Source organism: Cyrtonyx montezumae, unplaced genomic scaffold (genome assembly GCF_038088225.1).
Source record: "Cyrtonyx montezumae isolate F1298 unplaced genomic scaffold, pur_monq_1.0 scaffold_4, whole genome shotgun sequence".
In the NCBI taxonomy this organism is placed as follows: Eukaryota; Metazoa; Chordata; class Aves; order Galliformes; family Odontophoridae; genus Cyrtonyx; species Cyrtonyx montezumae.
The window spans coordinates 16,804,758-16,821,036 of record NW_027072045.1 but is presented as its reverse complement, the minus strand read 5'-3'; the positions used below and the strand labels follow the sequence as shown (position 1 = coordinate 16,821,036).

The 16,279-nt window shown below is 36.3% G+C and overlaps 1 protein-coding gene across 2 annotated transcripts in view; it reads right to left on the bottom strand.

Annotated features, from left to right (window-relative positions):
• Positions 1-16,279, bottom strand: part of TBC1D12 (TBC1 domain family member 12) — a 36,617-nt gene continuing 20,338 nt past the window's right edge. For both annotated transcript variants that reach the window (XM_065746158.1, XM_065746159.1), the window contains 11 exons: positions 12,678-12,793; positions 10,629-10,711; positions 9,159-9,276; positions 8,718-8,824; positions 8,131-8,211; positions 7,494-7,588; positions 6,693-6,764; positions 4,821-4,949; positions 4,396-4,505; positions 2,587-2,845; positions 1-1,695 (listed from right to left, as the gene is read on the bottom strand). In XM_065746158.1, the coding sequence (XP_065602230.1) occupies positions 1,627-1,695; positions 2,587-2,845; positions 4,396-4,505; positions 4,821-4,949; positions 6,693-6,764; positions 7,494-7,588; positions 8,131-8,211; positions 8,718-8,824; positions 9,159-9,276; positions 10,629-10,711; positions 12,678-12,793 (1,239 nt within the window). In that variant the 3' untranslated portion in view covers positions 1-1,626. The remainder of the gene's footprint in view (positions 1,696-2,586; positions 2,846-4,395; positions 4,506-4,820; positions 4,950-6,692; positions 6,765-7,493; positions 7,589-8,130; positions 8,212-8,717; positions 8,825-9,158; positions 9,277-10,628; positions 10,712-12,677; positions 12,794-16,279) is intronic.

The window sequence follows — 16,279 nt, the reverse complement described above, 5'->3', positions numbered from 1 at the left end:
CGCGTTTCTGCTGTAAGTTTTATTTACACAGGAATTGTTACTAGTGGTCTTCAAGGAAGGCTTCATCCTTCTATTTACAGTTATATACAGATTTATACTTGAAAAGTAAGAAAACTGTACAAGATAACGCAAAAATATAAGACAAATTGGATCCAATTAAAGTAGTGAATACATAAGTTAAGAAAAAATCTGACATATTTCAAATTGTAATGTTATGAATAGTATATATGTAGTTTTAAACCAGATAGCAATGTAATTACACCACACTAAATCTTCACCCCAATTATGCAGACTCTGCTTCAAACACCAGACAACCGAGAGCCTCCCGCACTTCAAAATACATCATCATGGTAATTTGGACTTTATTTCCACAGAGGGACCAGTTACAAAAACCCACATGTAAGTAATTTATTTACAGTAAATATTAGCAAAAAAATGGACCAAGGAGTGCAAGTGCTCCTCACCTGCAGTGCTATCCATTTTAGCTTGCCAACCCCCATGATCATGAAGTTGTTGTACAGTATCTTTGAGAAATAGGAAGCGTTGAAAACAGCCACTGTGACACACAGCATGACCTCATTTCTTAGAGCTAAATGATGTTAAAGAATTAAGAACCGCTAAACCATACGCTTTTCAGCTTTCAGTATTGCACACTAATAAGAGAGCTTCAAGAGTGTTACTCTGAAGTGTCTGCATGACTCTCAAGTGTTAAAACCCAACCCAAGTTCTGCAGATAGCTTCGTCAGTTTGTAGTGTTTACCACTGCGTACTCGTGTATGTTAGCTAACAACGGCTCAACAAAATAAAACTTCTGGCGGCAAAACCCTTTCACAGAATACCCACCCCATTTTTAAGAAGCTGCACAACCAGTACACCAAAACAAATGCTTAACACCACTTACTTTGAAAGCCCTGCATCTGAAAATAATAGCCCTGGTCTCACCACTGTTCAAAGTTCGTGTGATTTTTGCTCTAACAGGTTTGGGCACAATACTTCTACAGTTCCTGAGTTAATTACATTTGCCCAGACTGAAGAATGAAGCTGCAACTTAAAACAAACAAACAAACAAAGAAGAAAAAGTAAATAAGACCACATCCCTTCCCAAAATTGTAACCATCTTGCACATAAACATACCAAACAACCTTATTTGGTCCTCAATACTTTTTAAATGGTTCATTTTGGAGGTAATATTTGTACCAAAGCATTTGGTTTGGATAGCAGTTTTGGAGCCTTTCGGAGTCAGCATTTCCCTCATCCCCAAAAAAGTGCCTTTGTGGTATTTGTAAAAAAAAGTTATGCCTCAAAATTTGTTTTTAAAGTACCAACAGAAGTTAATAGAAATGTTTATTGCATTGAGCTGATTCTTTCAGAGTATTAAATATGAACTCCCCTACTTCTCAGTTTCATAGGTTTTAGTACTGTGTGAAAACAAATCTTCCCATCAAAAAAGCTAATACTGGCAAAAGGGCGAAGATTTCATCAGTTCATTACTCCACTGAGAGCTGTATCATTTTTCTCTCACTTTTCACACTTTTCTGTAGTGATTTTCCACGAAGAAGTGATGTGAGAAGTCCTTTGTCATCAAGTGGTTTTCCACATTTTCAACTGACCTCAACATCGTAATGATTAGCTTTTCAGTGCTGGGCTGTGGTTCTTGTCCCCTTCTTTGTTGTCCTTCATAAGTGAGGCGAACACCTGGAAACACAAATTTAATAAAAATATAGAAAAGTTAGTCCTACAAAATTTAATCACAACAATACTAGCATGGAAATAGGTTTCTAAAATGAGACACTAGAAGAGTCAATTTCCTCTAAATACTTTTAAAATCTAAAAGGCTTTTTCCTCCATCTTAGGAAAAACACATTAAAAATGATTAGGAAAAACTTTTCTTGTGGATATGGGAAGATGCAATGAGGTTAACAATTCCCAAGTCCTCTTTTGCTTTCCAGCTATTCCTTGCATCTGAACTAGCACTAGGAGTTGAGCCAAAAACACAAGCCAGTTTTCCTGCCAAACCTGACTACCTCACCCTTTTACTTAGCTGTAGGTTTCAGCAACAGCAGTTCCACTCATTTGTAATACAGATATTTTGCATCAGAACTAGGAGGAATTCCCATACAGGGAACAGAAGGTGGAGAATTATTTTAAAGGCCCCACTACAAAGCTGTATAAAGAGCTTTTTTCTTCCCTTTTTGTTAGTTGGGTATTATTACAATTCACTTTAGGCCATATTTGAGTCAGTTTCACATGCGGATTGGTTTACATGTTCATCTTTCTCTAGCATACCATTTTGTACTAAAAGCTACAGATTCTTTAACAACTATTCACTTGCTCCCCAAATTAATATTCAGTACTGAATTTATTTTCCAAGAGGAGGGAAAGAAGTAATCATCTCAATTTCAAAAATTGAGATTCTCCTTGAATACACAAACAAGATGCATCTCCAATCAGAGGCAAATCTAAAAACAAAATGTCACATGAACAGCATTACCTATTGCTTAAAAGTCAAGATGAGTAGCATAGTCACTAAAATAAGTTTATGTCCTGGCATGAGCATGTTTTCAGATGTATATACATCAAACTCACCTGTGCCCATTTTTTGTTACTATTCTGCATCTGAATAGCTGCAATACAACTAAAAAGTTTCTCTGATGTAATATCTTCTGGAAGTTTTGTTAGAAACTGTGCTATATGAATAAAGTCCATCTGTAGGAGAATATCTTCATATAACCGAAGGATTCCTAACCCTGTCCTAAACAAAAATTCTTCCCCATCTCTACAGAAAACATCCCAGACACGACAGGCCAGATCAAGTGGCAATGACTTGCTGTAGAGTGTAAAAATCCTGCAATTGATAAAAAAAAAGGCAGTGTTATAATGATCCGTTTCAGAAATATTAAAGTACAACCTCCTTTAAATCTCAGTCAAATTAGCTAAGAGAGCAGGCACTTACTTCAAGCATTCCTATTTGTACTTTACACACACAAAAGTTTCCATGTTTTCCAAGTCAGAACTGCAATGCCAAAACCAATCTCCTTCCATGCTACAGGAAGCTCTCTATTTGAAAGCTACCTCCTTTCGGAAGCTATAGCTAGAGGAGTTACAAACATCTTTACACTGAGCCAGGTGTCATATATAAATATGAACTCAAAGAGTGTAGAACTTAAACCTTCCCATTATTTAGGCCATGCAGTCTATCAGCTCTGTTCATCATTCAATTTTAAACTAAATCTAAAGTTATAAATACTTCAGTAAAATGCTACATCCCACAGCTACAAATATCGTTACTGAGATTTCAGTGCAATATATTTAGAATTCCTAATCATGTTAAAAATCACTAGAATCTATGGATAGTCAGTGTTTTGCTATTAAAAGACAAAGTTCAGTTGTGTTTATTATTAAGAAGCCTATTTTAAGAAAGCATTCATAATATATGGGCAGAGAATCCAGTCTGCTCTAGGCAGCATATTGTAAAACCTCACTCAAATTTAAGTGGTAGTGGTTCCTTTGACACAAAGTGCAGTCTTCTGTTTGGCCATTTCTAGTGGGAAGTGGTTCAGGAACCATGGAACACTCCTTATCAACAGCTATCACAACTGCTTCTACTTGCCCTTCATAAGCAGTGCTCTCACTGTCTCAAGGCCACCTTTGGAACACACGCAGGAATAACAGTTTTCATTTCCTCACAGATAATCTGAAGCAGACTATTCTGGGACTTAGTACAACAGCACTACTTGCACAACATATATATCTGTCTAAACTCTGGGCTGCACCACACTCCTGGCTCAGTGCTGTTATTGTATTGTCTGAGCTCCTGCTAAGACATCCCACATACTGCAAAGCTGCATCTTACAGCAGATTACAGCAGAAGTTCTTCATTCCCAAGTACTTGGATGACATCCCATTTTTATATTTTTAAATTCTAATTCAATTAACACTAATTGAAAAGTCTAATCCATATATTAATGATATACGAACAGACATTTTACAGACACTTTGGAAGAGACACTCAATATCTGGCAGCACCACACATGCTTGAAAGATGCCGGCACTACTGGCTTCCATTACAGAAAAAAATTGTTGGTTACTTTCGAATATTCAAAATGTTCATTGTACCTCCAATTTTACCCTTTCCTGTAGTACATGCTGTATTTCATCCATCCTCTACTTTAAAGACTATACTGCCATACTCTTAACTTTCCTCAGCAGCTGATTTTATTTTATCAAGCCACTTACAATCAGCCATAGACAAGTACAATGTAGTAGCCTCCTCTCCCCTACTTATGTTATGCATAACTGACTCATATCCAACAGGTGACTAAAAGCCCAAACTATAGCAAAATATAAAGTGTTCCAGCACTTTAACATAAGGTTAGCTATGTTCTCTGAACTCACCAGTCTATCAAATATATGTCTGGAGTGAGACTGTACGATTTGAAATGAAGAAACAATTTGGGAAGATTTTCTTCAAAGAATACTTCAAAGGCTGCAAAATATTTCAGCATCTGCAGAAATAGTAAAAGCACTTCATAAGCCATCATTAAAAGAAAGCTGAGCAATAAAATAAATCCCACCAAGACTTGAGGATCTTGATATAGCACAATATGACTCCCTAGGATAAGGAAAACAATTAAGTGTTTCCAGAGGAAAATGTCAAAACAGGAGAACATGTTCTATGGATTAGTATGTGGTATTCTTAATTTTGTAACCACAGGTTAGAGTTCTCCGTTAAAAGAGGACAATAGGAAATCATCAAGAAGTCAAATATCCTTCAAGTCAAAAGAATGCTGAGGTTCAAAACCAGAAAACTATGTGCATACCATGCTGTGATCCACACGGAAAAAGGCCAGCTGGCATGGCTTGTTTAGAAGGTTAGCAAAGGCAATGAAAGCATCTGCCTCTTCCAGATTGAGAATGAGCACAGCAGCAATGAAGGACATCCCCTGTACCTTCAAGTGGGAAAAGCATCAGGCAAACAGAGGTGAGTAAGCTCAGTACATCTCTGGAAATGCAAACATTTTACAGCCTGCAGTACATCAAACACAGTTGCATATAATTTCCAGATGAACAAAAGCAACATGGGTAAATAATTTCTATACATGCAGCTAATTAGATTTAACACAAATGTTTCTTCAGATGCAGGTTTTAAGTGCATGACAGAAGTTCCTCAGGACTTGTAATCATGAAACTTCCCAGAACCTGGAATGCAAGAAAATGAAAACCACACAGGCTGGAAACGAGACACAACTCAGCTTTAAGTTCATTGTTAAGCTGTGAGAAAAGCAGGCATGAGGAAAAAATCTCACAGATGGGACAGTTCAGACCCAGGAAGATACGTTGGAATTGAGACAAAATGCTGTTTTAGAACAGTCGATATGTATCTTCCCAATTGCCAAACAGTATTTGTTCACACACCTAAAATTACTTTCAAGTGGTTAGCTGTAATAGTTTTTACATTTTTGTGATTACTTTCTTTTAAAGCAACACTTCAGTCTGCAGCAATAAGTGGAGACTATCATTCATGTAGTTAAGCGATAATCTGAATATTCATTATACTAAAAATAATTTCAGCTGCAATTAAGATAACTGCTGTTTCTAAGCATTTATGCTGCCTGCTCCTCATTTTAAAAATGCACTTGATATTTTAACTGTCTAGGGAAAAAGTACTGATATGCATCAGAAACAGTCCAGTAGCTTTCCATTTTTTTGTGATACAGATAGGTACAGAGATGAGACTAAATTTAATGTCATATTAACATCGAGAAAGCGTGATCAGAAATATTCAGACTAGCTGCAGTTGTATCATCTTTTCCTAGTAAGAAAGTGAAGACTCATCCATGAAAAATTAATTCTTTGCCCTTTAAAACTCCACCCTGGAACAAGCAGTCTCAGAATCTGCAGAGTCTGTAATCTTACTTAAAGATTATGGTCTCCAAAAATGATTTCACATCTGACTGGATTAAAAATATTTAAACATGAAAAGCCAACTAGATATTGATGTGGAGTAGTAAGCATATCTGACAGAGGAAAACACACCCTGGGCTAAATAATGTGTTGTTGCATGGATCAGTCTCAAGTTCTTCAGCTCAAAAGCAATTACAACTTGTGAAAAGCATTACCTAGGATCCCTCCAAAGCAAAAAGTAAGAATAGCATTTGTTATTTAGCTGCCTTCATATGCTGATGCAGTTCAGATTTTTTTATTATTATTTTGTACATTTTTAAGTTTTTGCTGCAAACAATCTTATCCTCACTAAACTCAGATAGAACAATTAGTTTTTGATAGGAAAACCAATATGGAGTTGCTGGATTTTAAAGATACGACCTACTAAATCATAGGGCATCGCTATGGAAATAGCAGCAGTGGGAACAACACTGGGATAGACCAGACAGAGTGCTTCCTGGAAGGCTGCTGGCAGGTTTTTTTTTTTTTGTAGATAATCTGTGAACATATCAGTTTAAAAACAGTTCCTTGTACAAATCCAACAGTATTCTCATCTGTGACATCAATACATTTTTAACTATTTTACTAACCCCTAAAAATTACAGTCACCATAACTACTACCAAATGAGTAAGTGCTACGGTTTGAATTGTTTTGAGGTTCTAGTAGCATAAAGTTTAGAGAATCTACTTATCTAATAGGCAAATATTTTAAGCACATCTGTTAAGCTATAAACGTTTTGGATACTTACATATCCCACATCCGGCCTATAACATGTATATGCTCCTAAAACACTATGCAGGAGATCATGATAGGGGCCACCCTAATTGGACAGGAGAGAAGAGAAGGGAAAAAGAGCTTTTCAAAACCAGTTTATAAATATAGGTAGGTATCCAGACAGTACAGAAAGATAGAAGTGAGTCTGTGATTTATTTCTTTGTTAACATGTAGAACAACACCAGTTTTTACCCTGCATATTACCTTGTATGGTTTTTGAGACACTAAGGGAAAAGTAGAGAACTAATAATTCATTAGTTACATAACAGAAAATGAGGATATCTGGTACACAAACAGGGTTGGCTTTACCCTTTGAGACTTTGGATATTTTAATTCTTGGTAACACAAGTTACCACAATACAATAATGCAAATTCTTTTATAAAAACATGCATGCATATCTCTGTATAAAAATTGTAAAACTTGAAATTGTGCACTAAAATGCATCTGGATTTCTGTAGAAGCCATAAGAACATTCCCAGTTTGGCACATAGGTAATTTCATTAAACAGCAATAGGAACTGCATGCAGTTTTTCCAGAAGAAAAAGCCTCATTAGTCCTTTATTTACAAGCACTTACAAAACCACTTTAACACAGTAAGCATTCTAATTCAGTCTAATCAGAAAAGGCCTGACTCTGCTGTTCTATGCAGAAAAGGACCAAGTAATTTTACTTTTGAGAACTTCTGAAAACTTTTCCATGCTTGCTAGCTAGTTTACTCTTCTTGTTTAACTATTCAGATATTTAAAGTTATAGCTGGAGTTGCAGAACTCTCACCTTCTGGAAAATATACAGGGATGGAAATGTGCGTGATATATCCAACTTAATCAGCTCCAGGCTGGCCTCACGATCAGCAACAGATGCACTAGCATCTGCAAGCAAAATCAGAAGTCATTGAAAGTGATAAATAATTCTACAGATTTCAGACTACAACTGCCATATGCATATAAAGTCTTTCAGGGTCTAAGGAAAAAAGTTGTTTTTTATTCTTGGAGTGTATGTATATGGAGTGTATACATATATATATTTCATAACAGTAACAAAAACAGACAGATTTCACTAAAGTTTTCAAAAATTGATTGTTTAGGAGCTGCAGAAGTTACATTGCTTCTGAGTCCTCATTACCTATCCAATGACTCAAATTTTCTGTATCCTAGGACTGGCATTCTTTAAATCACAGCAAAGGGGCAGCAGCATTCACTCAAGAACTTCCAGAAGAATTTCAAGTGGGTTCTCCTCTTTTTATATTTCATCTAAAATTTTTATAAGTGCAGCCTGACGTAAAAACAAGTAGGAAATGACCCAGAGTATTTTAGCAAACATTTCTAATGCTGCAATTGCACACCAACTAGCAAATCTGTGTGTTTGTAAAAAAATAAAATAAATAGGAATCGCTTTAGCATTCAGGTCTTACCTTCTACATCATTCTCAGAACTTGTCTCACTGAAGCTTTTCCATCGTTCCTTAGCTCTAGATAAGAATATTTCATAGAGTTCTGCAAGTAAGAACAACAAGAGAAGAAAAGTATCCATGCTATGTATGCTTGGCTCTGCTTTTTTTCTTGTTTTTTAACTTTGAAGAGTGGGGAGAATGAGGGGTAGATCCCTACTGCATGGTTACTACTAACCACTGGAACACCACTACACAGTTTATGCCTCTTTCTGTGGTGAATATTCAAATGACAAGAAGAAAATCATATTTCAAATCATACAGATTTTTTATTTTGTTCATAGGTTGGAAAGGACCTACAAGATCATCTAGTCCAACTGTGAATGGGTTGAAACACTTTCTGTTCATCAAAAACATTAGGTATGAACAAAACAATTTTCCCTTAACTCTTTTTTAAGACTAAAAGCAAGTTTTGAACTCTACTTCCATTGCTTCACAGGTCTATTTGTAAAAAATACACCTAATTCTACGCAAATAAATCCCAAGTTTCAACTGAAAACAAACAAAAACAATCCTGCATTTTTCACAAAAATATAATCCACTAAGGCATACCAGGAGTGATATTTAACTCATTTCCCACTGCTAGACTCCACACCTTCCCACGAACACTCGGTGGTAATCCCTGCCACCACAGCTCTCGAACTCTCCGGGTAGCACGCCTAGAATAGAGAGGCAGGGAAGAAAAGCAGGCATATTACACACCTTGTTTTCTGAAATGATTGAGCAACATCAAATAAAAATAACATGCTATTTCCCAAATCAAAATTCAATGTTCTCTGCTTATGTTAAAGTCCCATTAAAAAACGAACAAACAAAGATTGAGCTCCCAAAAGGACACTTCATGTTGCTCTGTAATGACCTTGTACTATAACCGTGGCAACAAAAACTGACTTCACAAAACAAACGGAGAAGAAAATGATGTATGTGGATCCTCAGGTTCCAGAGAAGAGAAAAGCTACACTTGCTGGATTTACAAAGCAAAGCTTCACTTACACGCCTTCCCAGTTAGGTAGTATTTCATTGACCCAAATCACCATAGCACTAGCAATATTGTCTTCTTGCTTGAAACGCTCTCTCATTATTTTCTTCCTTTTATGTGCTTCTTTTATTTCTGTTAAAGAAAACATATTAAGAATTCTGTTAGTGTATATGAGTGATTAGGTAAGTAATTCAGCTGTTGTGTAATTATGTGGATTGAGGATGAAGATCAAGGGTAAATTACCACTGCACATGAGATAACCAATACTTTTCCTAATGACTGTAGACAAATATCAACTAACTCTATAATTCTATAAAAAACAGACATTATGAAAGCAATGCAAGATGCAAAGAAATAGTTATCACATGTTCTACACTGAAAAATAACAATTAAAAAGCAATACAAAGTTCCATATTTGCTGTAGCTATTTCTATGCCAGATTTGCCCACATTTTTCTTCAACTGTCAAATAATAAAGTGCTGAGTTAAACCATTCTTCAAAACCATTAAACATGAGGACTTTGCTAGAAATTCATCATTTGAAGATTCCTTCATGTTAAAACGGCCACAAAGGACAGAGCTTTGCCATCATTAAAAAAAAAAACAAAACACTGGGAAACAGCAAGTCATTTTTTTTATTGCTGCATGCATTAGACAAATCACAAAAGGAAGCTTACCATCCCTGGTAAACTTATATGGCTGAACAGCTTCATTAAGTTTTTAATGAAGCTTTGTGCGTAACAGCTGTTAATGTAATGAATAATGGGGCACACATACTAAAACATTACACATCGTTGGCCTTTCAAAGCTCATACTTGTGTCATATGCTTTGGATTTCCCATTACATCTTTCAGAGCAAGCTGCTACAGATCCATACAGAGGCTCAATTAAGTTCAGGAGCTTGTATCTGACTGACAGCAGCCCAAGTAAAATATGCAGTATGAATTCCTGAAATAGCTTATTCCCTGAGCACTAGGGATGAGAACACAGAAGTCCTTTCAACAAACTATTCATGGATTGCCACAGTCCCAAATGAAACAAACGCATTTAATTTAAAAAAGCGCATCTAATAGAAACAGAAAGATTCAGAGATACAGCTGATTTGAAAAACAAAGTTTTCATCTGTCTTCACATTGAAATAAAATAATCTTTAAGCGGTCAGCTTCATTCTACTTTAGTTCTCAGCAAGAACTGCAGCAACAGTGCTTGAAAACACATTATGCAAGCAGTTAAAAACAAAAAATCAAATTTCCACTTAAAAATGAAAAAAAATTAACTGATATCCAAACCTAGTTACATTCACTATAATAAGAAATAAGAAATAATAAGAAAAAAAATTGAAAACTGAGCTTGGTTTTTAAGTTATCTGAACAAGTATATCAGAAAATAACCTTAAATGTTAAAACAAGATTGTTCTTTGCTGTACCTACTAGCCAGAAGATATTTCTGCTGTATGGTTAAATAGAATTATAGCAGTTAACATACCTCGTTTTTTTGCCTCTGCCACCATTTCATCATATTCTTGTCGGTGACGTAAAGCCTCTTCCACTGATTTGGCAGGAAGATTTCTGAAAACAAGTTGTTCCTGAATTCAGTACACACAAATAACATACTGAACCATTTCAAAACACTTATTTAATTATTTTCTCTCTGAAGTGAAGTTTGGAGTTGTCACACTGTCAGTGCTTCAGTAACCACAAAGGACGATTGCTATTTATTCAGAACTACCAGGTTTTTACTACTTCTGTTGATCTGCTGTCCTACAACTTCCTCCACAGCACGGCCAGAACAAAGTCACACTGTGGTATAGCCAAGTTCTTTTCAACTTGTAAATATAAACTACTGCTAGAAGAGTTTGTTCTTACTCAGAGACTGTCACCTGTCTCTGCAGTTAATGTATTTGTTGAACATTTGAAATAACGTCCAACTGAAGTTTCCATGAAGCAATAAAAAAGAAATACTGATGTTCTTTATGCAGTCACTTATTCTGATACATTTTTGCATGTGTATTTTAAGCATTAAGCATAACCAGATCTATGATTATGTTTGTTCATTGACAGGTAAAAGGAATATGGAATTACCAAAGAAAGAAAGGACAGACCCCAATCACACGAGAACTAAAATTAAGATGCTTGCTACAGAACTACCAATAAGCCTGCTTCAGGATTTTGTTTGGTTTGGTTTGACAATCAGTGATCCCGACTGCCAAATACACACTTCCTTTTGACTAACTACTCTAACATTTGACTAACATTCAAAAACAAAACTGAATGCAATCCTTGGTCTCAGTCTCTTACCTAATCTTTATTTTGCTCTCTTTCAAAATAGACAGAAGGCATGTCTGTAATTTAACACACACAAAAAAAAAGATTCTCCACTTTATTTATTTGTTTTAAAGTATAACTGATCATTTTCCTAAAATTTCAGAATTCACTGAGAGCAGAATTTATTTTCAAAGATGATATGAGAACACGTTACTCACTTGGAATTGCACTCAAATTTGAAATGAGCAGAAAAGGCATTCTTATAAACATACTTTGGTTACTGTCTTTGTCTCTTCCAGAGAATAAAAGGAAATCATGCATTTACAAATCTTATGCTCATCTGCACCACTGTTCAAGATACTTGTTGAGGTATTTCTGTCTTAGCACGGAAGGAACTTATACACCACTTGAGAGAATCTCCAGGGAAACGCTTCTAATTGTCATTTCTTAATTGAAATTAAGTGAAGAAAATGAGTGCCATCACGAGTTTCCTCAAGGTGTGATCTGAAAGCTTTGATGGATTTGCTTTCGTCATGGCATGTGTACCTAGTCAGCTTGTCCTCCTCTTTCTTTCAGATCGCTAAAGGCAATATAACTAAACGGATCAAACAATATATTACTCATTTTTCATTACTGTTCTCATTTGTATTTAATGCAGTTTTTTTTGCCTTCAACTGTAGTTTCAAGTAGCCAAGAAAACATAACTGCAGCAAGGAACAGTTTTAGGGAACTCCTTATCTTTGTACCAACAAAGCAATTAATTACACTGGCCAAGTACCTTCACGTCAGAAATGCTGAACAGTCATTTTTTATTTCTTGTGTTTCAAAAGCAATTCTTTCTACCCCTGTTATTACTTAACCTAATACTTCTTTCTTTTTCTGGTAAGCCACTCCCAAATTTGCTGAAGCACTAACTGCTGCTATTAAGTCTTCCTTACTGATCTCAGAAACTAATTGTCCGGAAGGAGAAGGGAACGCACACTAAGATGGCAGAGAAGAAATCCATTCTTCAGTAATTTTTACTGATTAAGGGTGCCTACAACACCGCCCTAGTACACAGCAGATAACTTACCAGTGGCCCCCATTATGTTAAGAAAATTTCACATATAGTCGCATATGCTTGCAGGCTCTTCTGGAAATAACTGTTGGTTTTATTATGAGGGACGGAATAAAGCATATGCCTGTTGTGTGAGAATTACGCTTCTGATGAAATAAGCTTCCCATCTATCAAATCCAGTCACCATCAGATGCACAGCAGAATTATACTTACGCTGGTCGATCCTCCAGAATCAAAGCAGTAGTTGAAAGTGGTTCAAATTCAATGTTTTTACGTCTTGCTGATGGAGGTGGAGGCTTATACATTCTTCCTGTCCGTGCTTCATATTCCTAAACAATATTATTGACAGAAATGAAATTTCAACTTTTTCAGACTCCCTTGTAACCTAATGAGCATATATTACTTAACACTTACTAGTAACATTTACATAAACATCAAATCACTTAAGACAGCAAGGAGCTAACATTACAAATTGAAATTTATAGCAAAACAATGCAGCTTCCCAGAACTGCTAAACAAAAATGACCGAGAAGGCAGTTTCTTCTATCAGCTTAATCTTTAATTTATCCTAGTTCAAACTGAACATCTAGGGGTGAGTTATTCCTAGAAAACCTGCATAATCTTCCTGTAATAGTTAGCAAACAAGTACATTTAAATCTGCGAAGCTGAGAAAAAACACATTAACCAACAGTGCGTGTGTTACCATTTATTTCCTCTTGATTCTAGTCCCCCTTACAATGTGGTACCCTTCTTGTTTATGAAGCCTTTAGCAAGACCACTGAATCCATTACCCATAACCTATTCTGTGCTCAGTGACAGTACATATAGAATTACAGTCTGTTTCACATCATTTCTTTCCTCAGAAGAAAAAACAAGTGATCTACTTGAAAAAAATTCACGAGTCTTTAGTACACTGAAGACAGAGGAAGAAAAAATTCCTATTCCTTTTTCCACAGAACAACTTAAAAAACACAAATAAGGCAGTCATTAGGAAAAAGGCTTGACAGAGCCAAATGAAAACCTCAAAAATTACACATTCCCTCTTTTATAGCTCCTGTAAATAAAAAAAATACTGCCAAGTTACTGAGGAACCCATTCTTATAGTTTAGCAAATACAAGTTTGTCTGTGAGAAGACTTTCCACTTCTTCCCGAGCAAAGGTAGCTTGTGGATTCACATACTTAGGCACGAAGGTTAGATAGATTGGCTCTCTACATACCTTCTGTGTGCTGGAATTCAAACAGAACGTTAGCATATCTTTTAAAGAAAACAAATTCAAGGTATTTTGGTAACAAACTTTCGAGTTCAGTCACCAAAAATAAAGATAGATTACTAGTTAGGTCATATACTTTCCCAATCAAACATTCTCCTCTAAAAACTGCTCCTCTCACCTAATGCATAGTTTCTCATACGTATTCATTCTCCCAGGAATAAACAGAGGACTTTACACGTTCAGTGTTCACTGACAGCATTAAACAAACATAGCTGACAATTTTAAATGTAGCTTAAAGCTTTGTATACAGTTGAAGCCCATAAATATAAATGGGAAAATACTTCTTACAAAACTGACATCAGGTCCTCACCTTTCCAGAGAAGACACAAAGCGTTGATTCACTTTAAGGTGGCTTAAGGTTTTATACTCATCAGACTCCTTACTGTACCTGTTTTAATAACCTCAAACAAGGTTTCTGTTCTTCCACTTTGGGCATAATCCAATGAAGGTGTCCAACAAGTATGACTTCAAGGAAGTCATATTGCTCCTCCCTCAAGAGAAAGTCACCACAGAATCAGTGAGGATGGAAGGGGATCCAGCCCAGCTCCCCACTCAAAGCAAGGCTGAGCAAAGCCTTACCTACCCAGGTTCTGAGCATCCCTGAGAACAGAGGGCCCAAACATGCTCAGGAAAGGGACAGCACCCAGTGTTGCCAAGGAGTTTCCCAGCCAAGTACTAACCAGGCCCAACCTACAAGCTTCAGAGATCAGAGAAGATCAGCTGAGCTCTCAGTGGTACATCCACACGCAACAGGCTACACAGGCTTCCTACAACGTAATCCTCTCCTGAAGGGTAATTCCTGAGACAACATTGATTGAAAACAATATGTATGCAGTATCACTTGACACATTCAAAAAAATATCCTCAACAACTGGATTTAAATGACTGGTGTTAGTTCTGTTGTAACTTACACAAGCACAAGAAAAATGAGACAACTCAAAATTAATTGTATGAATGAATATACATATTTAAGAGACTAAATTTTTTTCATCCCACCCACAACTATATGACATTACAGGCACTCCTGCCACCATGTGTATTTCAGGCTATCCTAACACATTCTTAACTAGGGATGATAGCCCACAGTCAGCATCCAGCCTGCAGTACTGAAGAACTAGACCCAAACCATTGAAGGACAGTAGCATTCCCATCTCTCAAATTCTTGACTGAATTTCACACTTTCCAGTACTGTCACAGGAGCAACACAATATTAAGTTCAGTGAGCGGTCAGAGACACAGAAATTCAGCTGGAACCAACTTTTTTTTCCATGCAAATTGGGTATGGGGAAATATAAGTTAAATAAAAAGCACCAGAAAAGCCATAAGAAATGAACATTTTCACCATCTTATTACAATCTAGACATCTGAATTATCCTAGTGTCTCTGTCTGTCATATATGCCAGGAACTGACACACTTTACCAGAAGTAACAGAAACAGTTAAGAAAAGGCATAAAAATCTTCACAGTGATTTCCACAAAAGGCAGAAGCCATTATCCAACTGTGCACCTGGAACTAAGGATGCTTCACAAATTATTTTTTTTCTTTCAGTGTGAAAATTCTAAGCATTACTAGGAAAACAGACACCAAAATAACTTCAAGTTCAAATTGCCAAAGTTACATGCTTCCCAAGACAAAATAGACTCCAAAAAGCAGAATCTCCACACAGAAGATGTTTCTTGCTCAGGAAACATATCCACTATGAAAGATTAGATCCAAGAATCACCAGAAATCATGAAATTCATTAATTTGAGCAACTGAAGTACTCATTCCTTTTTTGAAATGAGCCTATCCTTGTGTTACTAGACTTAGAGATTCCAATAAGCATTTGAGGAAGGATCTGAAATTCTCAGCATTGGATAAAAAGCTCGAGCTGACACAGAATTTCACTTTAAAGGTAAAAAGTACAATTTAAAACAACTGACAAGGCAAGAGCATAAGGTGTAGGACATAACTGTCAACTGTTTTATCCTGTGAGCTAAGATTCAAGAATTGCAAGATGTGTTTACAGGAGGAAAAATAACCATTTAGGAAGTGTTACATGTATCACAATAAGGAACTTTGACCCTAAAAAATCTTCATTGCAGTGTATCTCAAGTTACCATCCCAAAATAGGAAAAAAAATATCAGCTTTAATAGAAAGCAAAAATAATTCACAGAATCACAGGATGGTGATGGGTTGGAAGGGACCTTAAAACCCAAGCAGTTCTACCTCACTTGTCATGAGCAGGGTCCAGGGCCCCATCCAATCCAGTCCTGAGCACCTCCAAGAATGGTGCACCCACAGCTCTCTGGGCAGCAGTGCCAGCACCTTAACTACCCTCTTAGTAAAGAATTTTCTCCTAATATGTAATACAGATATCTCCCATCTTTTACTTTTCTCTTTATTAATGCCAGAACTGCATCTTCTCATCTACTGACAATCACAAATCTGCAAGTAAACAAAAAGCTTTTTTTTTTTCCTGGAAAACACTGTGACAATTTAGTAAGAGCACTTTGAAACGTGGACGGACTAGAATTTCCAGTATTTATTCCTACAGAAATA